Raw genomic sequence first — 14,603 nt, forward strand, 5'->3', positions numbered from 1 at the left:
ACTATTGCTTTTCCTATTGTGACAGTGATTTAAAAACATCTTGTGCATATGAAAGTTTTTAATTTTCACTACATAGTCATTTTCTCAGAACTCAAATAAACAATAGTCACACTATTTTCAAATAAAATAAACAAAGCTGCCTGAGAGAATACATAACATTGATTTTGCATTTAAGTAAGAAAGCACAGGAACTAAAACTTTTGTCCTTCATCAATAAAGAAGTACACAAGCAAAAATTTTCGGGTGAAGTACAGATCTTGTGTGGATTGTCTCTCAAGGGAGCAATAAGAAAGAAAAACATGAGAGAATAGCCACTGTGAGTAAACGTCCTGTGCTTTTAATGACCATGGCATAAAACCTGAGAGTTTACAATATTACTAGTACTGGTTAGTTCCAGTTTACATATAAGTTGTAAATACACTTTGTGGACTTCCCAGCAGATAAGTTCGGAAGCCAACCAATATTTCTTTGAAGTAACTGTTTGACATCATCAGGTGATTAAGGTAGTTATACTGTGTAATGCTACATTGATATACATACACAACTGAAGTGATGCCACTCCTTGCAGCATATTATAAATTCATGTGTGAACACCTAGTTTTCAGTGGTATGACTACAATAGTGCCAGATGCTGTCATGCCACTAAATGTTAAACTCAGTTGTGCTTAGTGATGCCACAAGCCTTCCTGAACCATTGAGTAGCACCGTTTGACTGCTCCTCGGCAGTTTTATTTTGAAACACAAGTACTATGTCCCAGTTTTTATGAAACAGTTGCTGCCATGGTCCATTTGATTTGATTTCAATGTGTTTTCATTTTCTTAATGGAAAAGAAGTAAAATATGTTGACAGGTACAATTCTGCAGTTTCTAGATCTATACAAAGAACGCTTACTTTACTTCTTCGTGTGCAGGAAATTTGACATGGTCTGTAATAGGCTGTAATGGAGATGATCTCTATTTTCAGCCTACTATAAACCATGTTTTTTTTTGTACATAAAGGTCATCTACATTACAGCTTACTGTAGACCATGTTTACTTTTATTAAGCATTAGGAGGCTGTGGATCCCCATAAAACCAAAATTTTGAGGTCTTTTTGTAGTACAGCATAGGCTACTATAATAAAACACCAACGTATTTGGATAAAGATGCTGAAGTGAAGTGGAATGAATGTATATGTTTAATAAGAAGTGTCTGCAAAAGAAAGTGATGCCAAGATGCTTTGGAAGTGACAAGTTTCGAAATTAGCTAATCACACTATTTAAATAGAGAGCATCCATGTTACAGCCAAATGCAGACCATATTTTATTTTATTTTACCGTACATGATGTTCCATGTCATGGACTTCACCACAATTGTGTTTCTTGTCTGCCTTGTCTTTGAGGTCCTATTTAATAATTTGTTTTGATTGGTACTTTACCCATTATGATTTGATTCAGTCTCCAAATCTTCCAGCTTGTTGTATTGTCACAGGGCATCTCTTGAAAGGCAGGTTAACCCTTTGGGGACTCATTTAGCTCAGTCTTAAGGAATCTCTTGCAGGCTTTCAATTTGTCAGGTCCACATGAATACCATGTAGGATGTGCCTTCATTGAAAATCTGTTTAAATTTTTCTGTGTTTTCATGGGCAATTCTTGGGGGCTCAGATCCTGAGAATCCAACCTCTTTACATTGTTTCCCAGGTTCTGTGGGTTTCATGCATCCTGTTGTTAACCTGCATGTCATTTAGGGTTAGATTGACTTTTTAGCATGTGTAGATCTGGACCATACACAGCCTTAATATTCCACCATGGAAAAGCAAAGTGCTTGACAGTTGTTCGTAATAAGATTGACCGGACTCCTCATTAACTATTTGCCAGTTTTCTCAAGACGATGTTCCGGGCGATGACCTTTCGACAGGTCTTCTTGCCGTGATACATTGACAGAAAAAAAAATCGCAACACCGAAAAAGAATTAATGTGGAGTAATGAAATTTAGGAACTACATTTGTCTAGGTAACATACTTAAGTGGTTGACATTACAAGATCACAGGTTAGTGTAAGTGCAAGATAAGTCATTGCAAATACGAAATGCTGTTACATTAGTAACCTGTGTAACTGCCAGAATGTTGAATGCAAACATGCAAATGTGCATGCTTTGTGTTCTGCAGGTCTGGATGTCAGTCTGTGGGAGGAGTTCCCTGCCTGTTCCACATAGTGGCTCAGTACAGGGTCATTTAATGCTGTTCGTGGATGATACTGGATTTGTTGACCAATGATATCCCATATGTTTTGGATTGGAGACTAGATCTGGTGACCAGATGAGCCAAGACAACATGTCAACTCTCTGTAGAGCATGTTGGGTTACTAACAGTTGTACACGGGTGAGCATTATCCTGTTGGAAAACACCCCCTGCAATGCCGTTCACGAATGGCAGCACAACAGATCGAAACACCAGATCGATGTACAGTTTTGCTGTCAGGGTGCATGGGATAACCACGAAAGTGCTGCAGCTGTCATAAGAAATTGTGTCCCGAACCAGTGTGTCTAGCACACAGACAGGTCGGTTGCAGGCACTCGACTGGGGTCCTTTTAATAAACTCGTGGCCGTCACTGCAACTGGGGCAGAAACAGCTTTCATCAGAAAACACAACAGACATCCTCTCCACCCTCCAATGAGCTTTAACATGACACAACTGAAGTCACAAATAGCAGTGGTTTGGAGTCAGTGGAATGCATGTTACAGGGTGTGTGTGTGTGTGTGTGTGTGTGTGTGTGTGTGTGTGTGTGTGTCAGAGCTGTCCATTTTTATAATAGTTCGTTGTCACTGGGATGCCAAGTGCTGCTCAGATTGCTGTTGCAAGTGCAATACAAAGCAGCAGAGCCTTACGCGAGTACGATGGTCTTCCCTCTCGGTAGCGACGTGTGGCTGTCAGGAGGTCTTCTTGTGACCATACATTTTCGTGACCATCGCTGCCAGCAGTCACGTACAGTGGCTACATTCATACTGAGTCCTTCTGCAGTATCACAGAAGGAATATACAGCTTCTTTTAGTCTTATTACATAACCTCATTCAAACTCAGTGAGGTGTTGATAATGGTGTCTTTGTCACCTTAAAGGCATTTCTTGACTGACATCAACTCACCATGCCCAGTCTCAAAGGACTAATTTTCATGACTGAATTGAAAACAAACCTTATTTGCATCTTCATAGTAGCACTGTTAGCATCACTCTTAAGTGACTGGCACGAAATTTGAATAGACATCATCTTTCACCTGGAGAAACACCCCTACCAACTTTCATTTATGTTGCACATCATCACCTGGGTGTTGCCTCTCTCTCTCTCTCTCTCTCTCTCTCTCTCTCTCTCTCTCTCTGTTTTCCCCCCGCCACCTTCCTGCTGTCACTGTATTTGTATGTCAGTGATCTGACCAGCACAACACCCAGGTAGGTTGGTTTGTTTGTATTATATCCCAGGTTGCTGCCAGTCCAGCCTTCATTTGCCTGTTTTGAGTGAAGGCAGAATGTGCTAACTTGTGTTTCAAGGGGTTTGGTCCGAGGGAATTCTCTTGATAATATTCAGACATGATGATTGAGTTTTCTAGATTCTCTCCTGTTTTCTCATAGCTCTTTCCTTGTGCAGTAACAGCCAAAACGTCAGCATACGAGAAACGGATAATATGCTTTGAGGTTGGTTGATTGTTGGTGTGTAGATTAAATAAAAAGAGGGCCGGGACACTGCCCTGGGTGATACCATTATTTTGTCATTACCTTTGATTTGATTCAATCATTTTTGTCAGCTGATGTTCCTTAAAGTGTTGTAGAGTTCTTTCATGAGTATTATATGACTGACATTGTCATATGCAGAACTTAACTCCACCAGAATTACACCTTTTATTTGTTTGTTTTTTGACCTTTCCCCTGTTTTCTATAAGGGACAGGGTTTGACTGGTATGCATGGTATTTTGGGACTGGAAATGAGCTTCTGCTCTGAAATATTTGCTGTGCAATTTTAAAATAATTTCTTCGCACAGTTTATACAATTGGTATAGGGACACAGTTGAGTGGTAGTTCTTCTGTTGGCCTGTGCCTTTCCCTGGTTTCAGTAGTGCTACTATCCTTGATTTCCTCATTCTTCGTGATCATGCAAGTTTTTAGATAGTGATTAAAAACTTGGAAAATCTATTAGTTGACACTAGTGCCAACATGCTTGATTTGCTTCATGCACACATCATTGACTCCAGCATCTTTTCCATTTTTCTTTTATAATAAATGATGGCATTTTGAGTCTTGGCTCTTCTGATAATTTTTATTTTCTGGCATTTCTTGTTGGAATTTCCATTTAGTAGGAGTTGGTGGGCAGTTTGTTTGGGCATTACTCCAGGGAGTTGTTTGACTATCCTAGAGTCACTGTTAATTTCTTTTACAAAGTTCCAGGCCTCTTTACTGCTGTACGTCTTATTCATTCTACCTAGGATTTAGACACATTTCTTTTGTTTTGATTCTAAGCATTTCCATTGGTGTTTCTCCATATAGGACTACCTCTTCACTGTAAGGATTCTGTTTGTGAGCATTTCATATTCCCTTGGTATGTTCTTTGACTCATTGGAGCAGCCTCATAGTATATGTCTCCTAGAAGTCTTTTGAAGGGTACCCACAAAGGCTTGGTAATTTTCCAGGACTTTGCAGAGATTTTATTTCTACATCTAACTTCTCAGCATACTCTGTCCATTAGTGTTTTAAAAGTCGATCCACCTGTGGAATGGTATTTTTGTCGTTCTCACAGCAGTATATGTTCAGATTATGATAGGTTGGTGTTGTGTTTTAGGAAGAGGTGCATGTACGATTTTTAAGTATCAATCTTCCCCTATTTCTGGTCGAAAACAATTGTCAGAGTTGGATACACCCTTCCGGATCTTGTTGCTGTATGAGTGTGGGACTATGACAAAGGGATAAATTGAAGCTTCCAGGCAGTTTAAAACTGTGTGCCAGACTGAGACTCGAACTCAGGACGTTTGCCTTTCGCGAACAAGTGCACACTCCGCTGCAGAGTGAAAATCTCATTCTGGAAAGGGATAAATTCTTTATTTCTACCCAGTGCTCTAGTATATGTCCATTTTCATTTGTACCTCGGTACTCCTGTGATGCTGTTGCAGTTAAGGTCATCTAAAATGAACTGTGTTTTCTGGTTGTTGAAGTTTGATGGCAAAGTCAGGCTGAGCTTGTCACCATGGAGTGTTATAGTAAAGGTGCTACATTCAGTAGTTAATAGTTCTATGTTGTTGTTCATAATTTTGTTGGTTGATGTAATGGCTAGTTCTGGTCTTATGGAGATAGCACTGCAGTACTTCAGAATGGATTTTATGTAGTTAATAAAAAAAGTATTGTTCCTGGTTTTATTGTCTCTTCTTTCCTCTGTCTTTTCTTGGCTACACCGTAAGTTCCATTTTTATGTATGGAGCAAAGCTCTGAGAGGATTTATTTGTTAGTTTTGGTGATACACTGTACGTCTAGGCTTGCAATCATCAGCATTGACTCTGAGAAATACAATTTCTTATTGCTTTCCGGTGTTGGAAGTATTAACTGTTGACTTTTATTGCAATTTTCCAGGGTACGCCCACATTATCTGATAGGTGTTTGTTGGTTTCTTATCTCAGATAGTGCACAGGTTTGGAAGCTTCTTCCTTTTCTGCAGACTTATATTACTGTTATATTTTCTGTAATAGAGAGAGAGAGCATCAATCAATCTACATTCCTACATGCCATTTGTAAACAAATTATGTAGCTGCTCCAAAATATGTAAAAACTTTTGGATGAATAAAATAAACATGATGCAAAAATGTGAGTCATATAAAAGTCACGGGTTTAGAGACTAAGCACTGAAGTCATTGATTGTATATGAGAAACAGTGCCACATTCAGATGTAGCAGTTATGAATGTTAAAAAAACCTAGAAGTATTCTGAATACCTACATTGATGAATACAATAAAAATCTAAACTTTTAGAATAGTGACGAATCTGTAAATTATATTTACAAGCAAGCTGTTTGTTGGTTTGTCACAGCACAGCAGACATCTACTTCATTTTTGAGTGTTATTGCTTTTATAAATGTGTTTGTTCCTACCATTTTATTCCTGCATGAAATGTAGTTTTGGATCCGACATTGGTGTTTTCTGTTCCTACTGCTTATCTCTTGCCTTAACTTAATCGAATATTAATCTACATCTGCATGGATACTTTGAAAATTACATTTAAGTCCCTGGCAGAGGATTCATCAAACCACTTTCACAATTCTCTATCCTTCCGGTCTCGTAAAGTGCGAGGAGAAAACAAACACCTGTATCTTTTCATGTGAGCTGTGATTGCTCTTATTTTATTATGGTGATCATTTCTCCCTATGTAGGTTGGTGTCAACAAAGTTTTTCGCATTCGGAGGAGAAAGCTGGTGATTGAAATTTCGTGAGAAGATTCTGCTGCGGCGAAAAATGCCTTTGTTTCAATGACATCCACTCCGACTCCAGTATAATTTCAGTGACACTCTCCATATTTCATGATAATACAAAACCTGCTGCCCTTCTTTGAACTTTTTTGATGTACTCCATCAATCCTATCTGGTAAGGATCCCACACCGCGCAGCAGTATTATAAAAAAAGGACGGTCAAGTGTAGTGTAGGCACTCTCCTCAGTAGATCTATTAAATTTTCTAAGTGTCCTGCCAATAAAACGCAGTCTTCGGTTAGCCTTGGCTGTAGATATACTTTCCGGGATGTGAGGTCATGGTCCAAGAACTTTTCTGCTCCTTACGTTTCGTCCAGGACTGCGCTGGACTTCCTCAGAGCCGCTGCTCCACTGAGTCTTGCCGACTGACTGGTCGGGTGTCTGAGAGCGACTTATATATTGTGAGAAAGGGGGGCGTGGTTCAGGTGACACGTGATGAGCAGTGATAATCCATAGCAAAGATAAGGTTGACTATCGATTACCACCTTGTCAAAGATAAAAATTGTTAGCAATTTTGTAGAGCCACTGTCCATATATCGCTAAGTTTCATAGCATCGTCTTTCCTATTAAAATTATCGTGATGTTTATAAATTTCAATAGCTTCTCTATATAGCTGTGGATAGTAATTTAACGTTGTAGATAAAACTTCGGTATCCGAAAACTTCACTTGGTGGTTGCCTGGTTGAAGAGCATGTTCCGCTACAGCTGATTTTTCTATTTTTCCAAGTCGACAAAGACTTTTATGTTCTTTCAGTCGCATGTTTATGCATCTTTTGGTAGTACCAATGTAAACTTTACCACAGGTACATGGAATTTTATACACACCCCATGTCGACAGGGGAGGGCGTTTATCCTTCACAGATCGTAGTACTTGACTTATTTTCTTTGTTGGTTTAAAGACCGGTTTTATGTCATGTTTTCGTAAAATCTTACCGATCCGATCTGTTACTTTTTTAATAAAAGGGAGAACTACTGTATTTTTCTGTCACATGGAATTTTATACACACCACATGTCGACAGGGGAGGGCGTTTATCCTTCACAGATCGTAGTACTTGACGTATTTTCTTTGTTGGTTTAAAGGCCGGTTTTATGTCATGTTTTCGTAAAATCTTACCGATCTGATCTGTTACTTTTTTAATAAAAGGGAGAACTACTGTATTTTTCTGTCATTGTGGTTCATTCTTATCTTTTGGTTGTCTGTTCCTTGGACGCAAAATTCTATTTATCTCTTTTCTTGAGTAGCCGTTTTTTTCAAAAGCCTGCTTCAGATGTTTCACTTCAGCATCCAAATGTTCAGGTGTACATATCCGTTCTGCTCGATCGACGAGACTTTTTATGACACCCCTTTTTTTGTTGAGGATGATGATTAAACATGCGACTGAAAGAGCATAAAAGTCTTTGTCGACTTGGAAAAATAGAAAAATCAGCTGTAGCGGAACATGCTCTTCAACCAGGCAACCACCAAGTGAAGTTTTCGGATACCGAAGTTTTATCTACAATGTTGAATTACTATCCACGGCTATATAGAGAAGCTATTGAAATTTATAAACATCACGATAATTTTAATAGGAAAGAGGAGGCTATGAAACTTAGCAATATATGGACAGTGGCTCTACAAAATTGCTAACAATTTTTATCTTTGACAAGGTGGTAATCGATAGTCAACCTTATCTTTGCTATGGATTATCACTGCTCATCACGTGTCACCTGAACCACACCCCCCTTTCTCACAGTATATAAGTCGCTCTCAGACACCCGACCAGTCAGTCGGCAAGACTCAGCGGAGCAGCGCCTTTGAGGAAGTCCAGTGCAGTCCTGGACGAAACGTAAGGAGCAGAAAAGTTCTTGGACCACAACCTCACATCCCGGAAAGTATATCAACAGCCATGTCACCCGGTCGTGAAAGCCTTCATTCTACAAGTCTGTTAGCCTTCCCCACAACATTTTTTGTGTGTTCTTTCCAATTTTAAGTTGTTCATAATTGTAATTCCTATGTATTTAGTTGAATTTACAGCCTTAAGATTTGACTGATTTATTGTGTAAACGAAGTTTAACAGATTCCTTTTAGCACTCATGTTGATGGCCTCATGCTTTTCATCATTTAGGGCCAATTGCCAATTTTCACACCATACAGATATCCTTTCTAATTCGTTTTGATCTTCTGATGACTCTACTACTCGATAAACGACAGCCTCATCTGCAAATAATCTAAGACGGTTACTCAAATTGTCTCCCAAATCATTTAGGGACAGGAAAGGACCTATAGCACTTCCTTGGGGAATGCCAGAAATCACTTGTGTTTTGCTCTATTACTTTGTCAGTTACTATGAACTGTGACCTCTCTGACAGGAAATCATGAAGCCAGTCACATAACTGAGACAATATTCCAATTTCACTATCAGCCAGTTGTGTGGTACAGTGTCAAAAGCCTTCCGGAAGTCCATAAATACGGAATCAATTTGAAATCCCTTGTCAGTAGCACTCAACACTTCGTGCAAGTAAAGAGCTAGTTGTGTTTCACAAGAATGATGTTTTCTAAATCCGTGTTGACTGTGTGTCAATAGACAGTTTTCTTCAAGATAATTCATAATGTTCAAACACAAATATTAACAAAATCCTGCTGCATATCGACATTAATGACATGGGCCTGTAATATAATGGATTACTCCTACTACCTTTCTTGAATATTGGTGTGACTGTGCAACTTTCCAGTCTTTGGATATGGATCTTTTGTTGAGTGAACAATTGTATATGACTGTTAAGTGTGGAGCTATTGCATCAGCACATTCTGAAAGGAACCGAAGTTGTATACAATCTGGACCGGAAGACCTGCTTTTGTTAAATGATTTAAGTTGCTTCACTACTCCGAGGATATCTACTTCCATGTTACTCATGTTGGCAGCTATTCTTGATTTGAATTCTGGAATATTTACTTCGCCTTCTTTGGTGAAGGAATTTCAGAAGGCTGCGTTTAGTAACTCTGCTTTGGCAACACTGTCTTTGATAATATCTTCATTGCTATCGTGCAGAGAAGGAATTAATTGTATCTTGTTGCTAGCATATTTTACCTGTGACCAGAATCTCTTTGGATTTTCTGCCAAGTTTTGAGACAAAGTTTCATTGTGGAAACAATTATAAGCATTTTGCATTGAAGTCCATGATAAATTTCTAGATTCTGTAAAAGATCGCCAGTCTTGAAGATTTTGCGTCCGTTTAAATTTGGCATGTTCTATTTGTTGCTTCTGCAACAGTGTTCTGACACGTTTTGGCTACCAAGGAGGATCAGTTCCATCATTTGTTAATTTACGAGGGCTGTTCAGTAAAGAATGATCATAATTTTCTTTTGACAACATACCTTTACTCATCCTCAAAATTGATGGTCCTTCTCAAAGTGGTATCCCATGAATGCGATGCACTTGTCCCAGTGTTTCTGCCAGTCTTCAAATACATGTTGGAAACCATTTTTTCAGAGGACCTTCAAAATTGCCTCCGCAGCCTTCACCACCGCTTCTAATGATTGATAATGCGTGCCGTGAAGGCATTTCTTCATGCTAGGGAATAGAAAAAAGTCACATGAGGCTAAATCCAGACTATAGGGAGAGTGAGGGATGCATTACACTTTGATTTTTACAAGGTATCCAGCAGCAACATTGGCAATATACGGGTGTGCATTATCGTGGTGCAGCACCCAGCCTGCTTCACAGAAATGTGGCCTTTGGACTTGGCAATGTTTTCAGGACATCCCTGTAGTATTGTCCAGTTACTGATGTGTGTGCAGGTACAACATGCTGATAAACCATTCCTTGAATATCAAAGAATGAGATGACCTTAACTTTCCCAGCAGAAGCAACCACTTCTGCTTTTTTGGGGGTTGGTGAGGGAGGAGATTTCCACACTGAGCTTTGCTGTTTGCTCTCAGGATCACAATAATGTCGCCAAGTTTCATCAGCAGTGATTACATGTGAAAGAAACTCCTGATCTTCCTCTAACATCAACTTTAACTGCATGCAGACCTGCTCGCAAATGTCCTTTTGTTCAGGAATCAACAGTCTTGGAACCCATCGCGCACTAACACGTCATGTGTAATTTTTGTCAGCATTGTGTGGGTGGTACCCAATGAAATGTTCAGTATTTCAGAAAGTTATTTTATGGTAATTCGTCAATCCTCTCTCACAATGACAGCAACAGTGTTGATGTTTGCTTCTGCAAGAGCAGTAACTGGAGCACTGGGTCCACCTTCCTTTGAAATTGATTGTCTCCCCTCTTTAAACATTTTAAACCACCTTCAAGCTGTGCTATAGGCAGGAACAGACTTTCCATAGGCCTCCTGTAACATTGTATAGACCTCAGCTGAAGATTTTTTGAGACGAAAGCAGACTTTGGAAGCCACATATTGTTCCTCACGTGTTACCTCCGTTGCATCGGTAGGCAACACTGAACATGTCTGACCTTGCCTGCCTCTCACAGGCAGGAAGCAGGAGCCCCAACAATGAAACTACTACAGTATCTTAAAATTCTTTATTTAAGAGCCATCGTATTTGATATAAATCTCTCAATTGCTGCTGATACTGTTTCATTGAATTCAAGCCACATCTGGTCTACACTTACATTGTTAATTTGGAAGAAGTGGAGATTGCATCAAGTGAATTTTTATATGCTTTTTTGAATAGGTATATTTTTCATTTATTTTTGAAGGATTTGTGGGTTACAATATTTACCACTACGACAACCCTATGTTGACTAATCCCTGTATCTGGTTTGATGTTCATTATTAGCTTAGCATTATTTGTTGCTTAGAGGTCAAGTGTGTTTTCACAACTGTTTATTATTTACGTGGGCTCATTTTAACTGCTCCAAATAATTTCCAGAGAATGCGTGGAGCAGTTTCAGCTGATGTTTTATGTGTACCTCCGGAATTAAAAATGTATTTTCACCAACATATCAAGGGTAAATTTTGGATGTCCATAAAAAGGATACAGTTATTATTTTATTCCAATTGCCAACAATGACCTCTGCCCATCCTAACTCAAAGGAACTATCTACTTCAATTTCACGACAAGGTAAACTACTTCTAACAGCAACAGACATGCCACCGCCAACTTGCTGATGTTGTCGCTGTGTATGTTAGATCACCACAGGTGGTTTCACCCTAGCTAGCAGTGTCTTTGACCATTTATGCTTCCACCTGTGGTTGTGATCATAGATTCCCAGACTAAGGATAAAAGATTCTTTGAGTGTCTTGAGTTCATGTGTAAAATGTGGCATGTTTTTTGAATACTTCCTTGAGGTCCCTAGAATCCTCTTTGTTTATATTATGAAAACAAGTAGTACTGTGCACATTGAACATTCGACGCTATGAATATAGAAAATTGTGAGTTGAACTTCGAAACAGTCACTATCAAGTTTCGGTGCTTATTGACACTGAATAACCTTCTTTGGTGTGTACTGGCAGGACTATCCATTTTTTTTGTATTTGCTTTCTAACAAATGACAATAATCTTTTCTGCAGGTATACCAAGTAGTACACTGTATAAAATAGCAAGACGTGAAGGTATCAGACTAGCTGCTCCCTTCAATGCTGCACCAACGACATGGAGTCCTGATGACTTGGAACGTGCCCTGGAATCTATAAGGTCTGGAGCATCGTCAGTGCAACGGGCCTCCACAGAGTTTGGTATTCCAACCGGCACATTGTACGGACGTTGCAAGCGTGAAGGCATTGAATTATCACGAAGCAATCCAACTCCTTGGTCAGAGGATGCCATGGGAGAGGCTTTAGAGGCAGTGAGAATTGGCCAAATGAGCATTAACCAAGCTGCTATTCATTACAACCTTCCCTATTCTTCTCTGTATGGTAGGTTCAAACGGTGTAAATATGAGGCAGAAGGCCATCAAGAAGTGGTTGCATCTCCCCCACCTCCACAAATAATGGTAGTCCCATACCAGCAGCCACCACCTCCTCCACCACCTCCTCCACCTGCACCACAACATACTCCACAGCATATGCAACAGCATCACTCTCCACAACAGCAGCAGCAGCAGCAGCAACAACAACAACAGCAGCAGCAGCAGCAGCAGCAACCTCAGCAGCAGCAGCAACCACCACCACCACCACCACAGCAACAGCAACAACAACCACCACCACAACAACAACAACAACAACCACCCCAGCAACAGCAGCAGCAACAGCCTCCACCACCACAACCCCAGCAGCAGCAGCAACAGCAGCAGCCACAGCAACAGCAGCCCCATCAGCTTTACCAGCCACACAGTAGCTGAGAAGTGCTTCCTTCACACATGGTTATAATAACAAATCACATTCACTGAATACTCTCATATGGGATGGTGCACCCAGCAGTATGAAAAAGTAGTTTATTAATGTATTCAACTGTCAGTGACAGTTGCTTTAATAGGACTTTTTTTCCTCTATATGCCCACTTCACTATTGTCATTTCCTTTTATGTTTTAGTTATTTCGACTCCTGCCTTTACGACAGTGTGTTTACTGTGAGCACTGTGTAGCACTGGAAACAAGGAAATTGTTTTAAACTGCTCTGGCTGTTAAGAGAGCATTTTGTAGCTTGCTGCAAAAAAACTATTAGTAAATGCAATAAATTTTTATTTTTATAGCTGTATTTTAACAAATAATTTTTGAGTGTGTTGTTACAACATCTGTAGAGGCTGTTTATTGTTTAGCACCTTTTTTTAAATTTTGTTTTAAGAAATGAACTGCTTTTATGTTAGGTATCCATCCTAAAGTAACTGTGAAATCAGTGCGTGTTATACATGTGTGAAAAATTTAATTAAAAGACTTAAAATTTGAGTATATGTGACTATAATGACACAAAATATATTTATAAGTTTTAAGAAAAGAAAAACTAAATAAAGTTGTGTATTAAAAAATATATATATATATATATATAAATAAATAAATATAAAGTATATATCTATATATGCATGTCTGTAGGCATGTGAAAGATTATTCTAGAAATACGTGTTGAATGGACTTTCATACAGTTACAAATACTTTTGTAGTTGCCATTATTATGTACTTTGCAGGTCTCAGTGACCTGCTTCTACAGTACTTGGGCCCACCTATTATTAGATTTGAGTGATTGGAAGATTGATTGGCTAGTTTGCATTATTCAGTGCACTTCGCAATCCTATAACAACATTTATTTTCGTTGTGTTGATGTATTCTACAACACATGTGAACAGTCCTTGGTAATATTGCTGTCATGTTGAGGTACAATGCAGCTTCACAAGAATCTGTTTTAACAGAAAATAACAAAGAGCTTGAAAAGAAATCTACAGCTGATTTCGTATGGGAGCATTGTGTTATGGTAATAGATAATATTTATGGTTGTGGCATGCATTACATACTTTTTTTATATTGAGTACACATTATACTTAAGAGAGAAATTTCATTCCATTGTGATTTCCTTCAGATGTAGGTGCACATAGTGCAAGACTTATCCCAAATTCTCTTCTGGCAAGGGTGTATGATATTCTCGTGTATGTGTAATATGCTCTGAACGACTTTCTGATCTCAGGTATATCAAAACGGTAACTTGTCTTCTAGTTCGCAGATCTTTGTATTCTCAGAACAAAAGTGACACCATGAGGAAAAGGAGCAATGTTTGGAAGGGCTTCAAGATGCAGTGCTAGAAGAATTAAAATATAGAGAATATTTTAAAGAAACTAGGTGACTGGAGGAAGAGTGAGAAAAATTTTTAAATAGGGAAAATTTTTGTATTTTGAAAGTGAAGGGATTACCAGGAAGCCACTAGATTCAAACATCTTATTGCATTTTCACTCTAAATTTGTTGTGGAACCCTTAATGAACAAAGCCATTGTCTGTTCTATTCCTTGTCCCAGGGGTGATGGTCCAGCAAGGTATAGAGGGGAGTCTCCGTAGAATTAGAAAGGTAGGAGAAGGATACAGGGAGATGAAATATGGGTGCTCATTTGTAAGTCATGTCTGGGTAGCTCAGTTGGTAAGAGAATTTCCTATGAGACAAATGTCTTGGTTTGCATCACATTCTGGCACCTGTCAGGAAGTTCAAAAATATTCATGTTACTAAGACACTTGGGCTCTGAATTTGTTATTTTGATTTGAGGACCTGTTT

At 39.0% G+C, this 14,603-nt stretch overlaps 1 protein-coding gene across 1 annotated transcript in view; it reads left to right on the forward strand.

Moving 5' to 3' along the window:
• The window catches only part of LOC126176968 (protein bric-a-brac 1-like), a 267,469-nt gene extending 254,188 nt beyond the window's left edge, over positions 1-13,281 (forward strand). Inside the window, exon 10 of the mRNA XM_049924174.1 lies at positions 11,985-13,281. Coding sequence (XP_049780131.1) covers positions 11,985-12,754 — 770 coding nt within the window. The 3' untranslated portion in view covers positions 12,755-13,281. The remainder of the gene's footprint in view (positions 1-11,984) is intronic.
• The last annotated feature ends 1,322 nt before the right edge of the window (positions 13,282-14,603 follow it).

Source organism: Schistocerca cancellata, chromosome 3 (genome assembly GCF_023864275.1).
Source record: "Schistocerca cancellata isolate TAMUIC-IGC-003103 chromosome 3, iqSchCanc2.1, whole genome shotgun sequence".
Taxonomy (NCBI): Eukaryota; Metazoa; Arthropoda; class Insecta; order Orthoptera; family Acrididae; genus Schistocerca; species Schistocerca cancellata.